The 5,477-nt window shown below is 32.9% G+C and overlaps 1 protein-coding gene across 1 annotated transcript; it reads left to right on the top strand.

Annotated features, from left to right (window-relative positions):
• On the top strand, positions 1 to 5,155 carry LOC124846966 (Zinc finger C-x8-C-x5-C-x3-H type family protein). The gene is made up of 8 exons (XM_047324337.2): positions 1 to 403; positions 508 to 592; positions 683 to 823; positions 932 to 1,020; positions 1,219 to 1,407; positions 1,487 to 1,617; positions 1,758 to 1,860; positions 4,661 to 5,155. The coding sequence occupies exons 1-8, from the start codon at positions 233 to 235 to the stop codon at positions 4,838 to 4,840; spliced, it is 1,089 nt and encodes a 362-aa protein (XP_047180293.1). The 5' UTR covers positions 1 to 232; the 3' UTR covers positions 4,841 to 5,155.
• The last annotated feature ends 322 nt before the right edge of the window (positions 5,156 to 5,477 follow it).

Here is a 5,477-nt window from a genome sequence, read left to right as displayed (position 1 = left end):
TAGATCGGGAATTGAACCCCTTCATAATGTTCTGGAACCTACACCACCCCTTGCCTCTCACCTTCGAACCCTAACCCACCCAAACAAAAAGCAAACTTCTTTCCCCTCTCAACATCCCCTCCTTTGCACCACACAGATCCTTCCTTCGTTCATACCTTTATTAATTTTCATCGAAGCAATTAATATTATCTAACACATATATTTGTTCTTAATTTTTTGATGCCGATAAAATATGCCGCCGAAGCAGCAATCCAAAGCTGATTTAGCGAAGAAGCAGAAGATTGTAGAGGACAAAACCTTCGGTCTCAAGAACAAAAACAAGAGCAAAAATGTTCAGAAGTATGTCCAGAACCTTAAGCAATCAGTGCAGCCCAGGGTCGATCCTGCCAAAGTCGATGCCAAGGTACATGATATATATGTATCTCTGTTTTCTTTTTTGTTAATCATGGGTTATAACTGATTTGTAATTTTTACTTAAGAAAAATTTGTTTGTGATGGTGATGACAGAAAAAGAAGGAGGAAGAGAAGGCCAAGGAGAAGGAGCTAAATGATTTGTTCAAAATCGCTGTTACTCAGCCTAAAGTGCCAGTTGGTAATGAAATAATCATTTTATAAGTACTATTTTCTTTTATCAGTGTTGATGGAAAGTGGAAGCTAATATATCTGAGTTTGCTTTGTTCAGGTGTTGATCCCAAGTCTATAGTGTGTGAGTTTTATAAAGTCGGGCAATGCGCCAAAGGCTTCAAGTGCAAGTTTTCGCATGATTTGAATGTTCAGAGGAAAGGGGAAAAAATTGACATTTATAGTGATAAGCGTGACCAGGGTATTGCATAGAGATAGTTCAATGATGATAGTTGTTTTTTGATTTTTTTGGCTTTGAAAACTTTTTTTTTTTGTTTTTCTAACTTCGTGGTTTGGTTCATGTTGTCAGAAACAATGGAGGACTGGGATCAAGAGACCTTGGAGAAGGTGGTGGAGTCGAAGAAATCTGATTATAATCAGAATAAAGCGACTGACATTGTATGTTTTGTTAGATTTGTTGGACTTGGAATCTTAACTATTAAATCTATTTGTTTGGTATTCATTTACTCTTTTTGTGGTTAATTGTGAGGCTTCTATTGGATGTTTGGTGGTATTGCATTATTTTCAAGTTGTTTTTGTAGTTTGGCTTGTGCTACTTGAAATGACTGCTGTCTGTTATTTGGCTGATATGTTCAGGTATGCAAATACTTTTTGGATGCTGTAGAAAAGAAGCAATACGGGTGGTTTTGGGAATGCCCCAATGGTGGTAAGAATTGCCATTATAGACATGCTCTTCCACCTGGTTATGTTTTGAAATCCCAAATGAAGGCTTTGTTAGAGGAAGAAGCTGACAAATTATCAATCGAGGAGGAGATTGAAAATCAGGTGAATTTTTTTTCCTTCTTGTTAGAAGCTATGTCATAATATTTTATTAGGTCATCTAACAATATTTTACATGGTATAGCGTGCCAAAGTGAAAACCACGACTCCTATGACTCCCGACTTATTCTATGAATGGAAGAAGAAGAAGATAGAAGAAAGAGATGCCAATTTAGCCGCACAGCAGGCAGAGAGGGCTAAGAATGACCGTATGAGGTACATCCATTATCCATTACCTATATTCACATGTGAATGTATGTATATGGCCCCCACCTTCTTTTACTCAATAAAAAATCGTATGTGCATGTTGTTATGAAGGTGGACACTATTTTACATTGTTTTCTCCTCCAATGCAGTGGTCGGGAGCTGTTTCTGTCAAATGCTAGCTTGTTTGTGGACGATGCAGAAGCATATGAAAAATACCAGAGAGAACCAGAATATGATGAAACTGAACAGAATGTAAGTTTTCTTGTCTGTCTTCTCAACATCTCCAAATTTGGTTTAGTATATTTCAAATTCTGATAACCAACCTGGTGATTGCAAATCTGAGATAAATGCTACTAGAGGATTACCGTTCACATAAAAAGCTGCAGTGCGACCACAGTTACTGGAATGTTGTGCCTTTTTGTTCAAAATAAATCTGTCAGTTGCAAGCATTTTAAAAAAATATGGCCAATTTGGCTGATACTGAATTTCTGTAACTGTGATGAGTAAATTGCAGTATCTGTAATGGAACCATGAGTGCTACTGTAATCTTTAATCATGATATACCCTCTCATTTTATAAATATAAATAAATTTTAAGTAAAGTGATTAAGTTTTTAGATAAATAACTTGTGTATTGCTAAGCTTTGCTTTGAAATTAACTGGGTCGTTGGATACATATTAGGGTGTTGCTTGAGCTCTTGCTGCCCCTCTATCCTGTTTGATTTCAACTAGTATTTACCCTGATTAAGTTGAAATTTGAATTGTAGAGAAAACTTGGAGGAGAAAAATTGAAACTTGATTCCCAAGTCAACTTGTTTCACTTTCTTTTCAACCAAGCATTCATTTTTTAAAATTTCAATAATTTTTTTTCCTCCATGGAAACATAAACAAAGGTGAGGGTTTAGATAGGTTTTAGAAGAAAATGCACTCATATATATGTTCTATAAAACCTTTTTGTGTAGGTTTTCTTTGCTTAACTAATATAATACTTTTAGCTTTTTGATTTCAACAGAACACTAGAAAAACATTTTTGATGTTTTTTTTTTCTAAAAAAACGTGTGGTTAGGATGTTTTAAAGAATGTTTTTGAATTAAAAACATTCTTTTCCATAAAAGAACATGAATAGCCCTTAAGACCTCGAAGTTAAAGTATTGAATGTTAACAATTGGGCTGTCCACTTGGGAAATTTGACTATATTTTAATTAGTGTCAAGTCAGTCTTTAGTGCAACTTAGTGAATCAATTTGGACTCCAGACCCTGATTTAAGGTGATTGTCCTCTATAATCTTAACTTTTAGGAATATGCTTTCCCCATTATGATATTTTGAGCTAAAAATTTGCAGTTCAGGATAGCAGTACCAAATTGTTTTGAGTTGATTTTGTTTGATTCTTCACTCCATTTTAGAAAGAAGCTCTTGTGGTTAGTAGAGTAGTGGGAATGTGAATTGCCAAATTATCTTGGAGGACTTGGACTTTGTTTTGTATTGAGTGCACAACTTGTGCTTGTTTTTAAAAGCCCATTCTTGTAATGGGATATAATGCACATATAATGAGTTCCAAAAAATACAAAGTTGTAACCAGCAGAAACAGGCACTACTGCATTGTGTGCTCGTATTTTCTATACACTATTTTATTTTAATGAGTTAAAATTTATTTTTTTTGTTGTTTTTAATTTTATAATTTTATACATTTTCAGAATAAAATATACTTATTATTACTATTGGGAAAGAGGCACTCCACTTATAGTTTCTTGTGCTGTTTGAAGTTATTTGTAGGATGTTGTGTTGGTGAGATATGGCACTTAATTTTAGCATATGAATAGTTTATATAGATTTTCTATATGAAATATGTATATGAAATGGGAATTCCCATTATATATTGCTATCAATAACAATACATAGAACAATTCTCATATTTCATTCTTATTTTACCTTTTATTATTTTGAAAATTAGAAAAAGAAAAAAATTAAAATAAACTATCCAATGCCAGAAGTAACTGCACACATTTTAACAGTACAAATTCTACACCTTTTATTATGACTAATTATTTAAATTTAAAAAAGTAGTTATTAAAACAATAAAATTGGAAAAAGTTGTTTATTTAAAGTTAAAAGATAGTTATTAAAAGGGTAAAATTTGAAAAAGAGTGAATGATCTGCTATAGATTATTTGAATTTAAAAATTTAGTTACTAAAATGGTAAAATTGAAAAATAGTTTTTTATTATTAGTAATTATTTGAATATTGAAAAAGTAGTTATTGAAAGAGTAAAACTGAAAAAAAATACTGTACACCAAAAGAGTGAATTCCCTTTATTGATGGTATTGATTACATAAAATTAAAATTAATATTAAGTATAAAATTTTTACTCATTAAAATAAGATAGTGTATAGGGACACCCAAGTGCAACCGTGCCTTTGATTATTCTGGTTACTGTAAAGTAGTGTGCAGTTGTGTTTTGATGGATTTGGCCGTTTATCTCCACTATTTTTCCTTTACAACAACATAGTTTCTTCTTTTCTTTCAGTTTATTGAATTATTTGCATTGGTGGTTACCCTTCATGGTGGGTTTTGTGTTAGTGAGGGTATTAAGATTGTTCACCGGGAAAAGTTTTGTTTTCTTTATGATCTAAGTACATTTCTGTGGTGATATTCCGTTATGTACTGTTGGGATAACAGAATGTATAACAGACTATTAGTTATTGGAACCATGGTGTTGTGATTTTAAATTAAGACCCAATTAGAAAAATGATTTGTGTACAAGAAAATAGTTGTTATAGGTGATACTCTTATCAAGTATAAAATCTTATTGTTTTCCTTTGGTCATGGTGCTCTGCCTTGAATTATGAATTAGAGTTTTTAAGTTTTTCATTATACCAAGTAATCATTAAACCAAGTCTCAGGAGGAAGTATTGGCCTCTAGCACCAGCTTTCTTACATTTCATTCTCTATTCAATGTGCAGTTCAAATGTGTGTGTCTTTTAGTATTAAACATGGTCTCCTTTTTTAAATCAGCTGTATCTTTCATTTTTCTAATTGTCGGATCCAACTTCAGGGTAATGGGAACGCTACCCAAGATGGTCCTAGCACCTCAGCCGGTGCTGACGGTGAAGCTCTTGATGACATAGATGATGATGACGATGAGTTGGACTTGGATGAGTTAAATGAATTGGAAGCAAGTTTAGCCAAGACATCAATCCAAATAAAGGAAACGGGAGCTGAAACTCAATCCTGAGAATCAAACAATCTTCACGTCACATTTTTGTGCCTCTGCTGAAAAATTGAGCATTTACCTTTAGCCACTCGCTCTGTATGCTTTCACGGAAGATTTTTGAATGAAGGTTGTGCTGATAATGAAATTACTATCTGCAGTATCGCATTTGATATGAATAATGGCAGTTTCATAAAATCCAGTTTTCTGTTTTATTAGATCTCGTATTGGACCTCCGACATTTTTTGTTTGAGACGAATAGACTTGTGTATGTAGACTGTATCTGATTTGTACATGAGTTTCCTGTGTCGAAAAGGGATCTTCAATTGTTCTCGTGCATGTGATTTTCTTGAACCCATCAAAGCATAAAATGCTACTTTTTTTTATGGATGTTATTGCTAGATACTTTAGGTTAGTTATGCTTGAGTTTTTGAACGGGAGTTCAGTTTTCTTACCTTGTTTTTGGATTATTAATATTCTGAAACCGTCTAAATTGGAAGTTTTTGAATATTAATGAAGGTTATGTTTACATTGTTGGATAAAGCACTAGGTGTGGTTTAAATATAGTTTTTGTTTCTTTAGTACTTTCCTTGTCCTTTTGTCATAATCGGTATTGTGAACAAAAGATCTAAATAAAAATAGACGAGTTATTTAAATTTAT

Source organism: Vigna umbellata, chromosome 8, assembly GCF_029865625.1.
Source record: "Vigna umbellata cultivar VRB3 chromosome 8, Vumbellata_1.0, whole genome shotgun sequence".
Taxonomy (NCBI): domain Eukaryota; kingdom Viridiplantae; phylum Streptophyta; class Magnoliopsida; order Fabales; family Fabaceae; genus Vigna; species Vigna umbellata.
This window is presented reverse-complemented; position numbering and strand designations above follow the sequence as displayed.

Bases quoted from the DNA above. Each gene is read 5' to 3' on its own strand.
- LOC124846966 (XM_047324337.2), top strand. From the start codon at position 233: ATGCCGCCGAAGCAGCAATCCAAAGCTGATTTAGCGAAGAAGCAGAAG. The intron at 593-682 runs GTAATGAAATAA...TGCTTTGTTCAG, and splicing joins TCAGCCTAAAGTGCCAGTTG to GTGTTGATCCCAAGTCTATA. The intron at 1,021-1,218 runs GTATGTTTTGTT...TGATATGTTCAG, and splicing joins AGAATAAAGCGACTGACATT to GTATGCAAATACTTTTTGGA.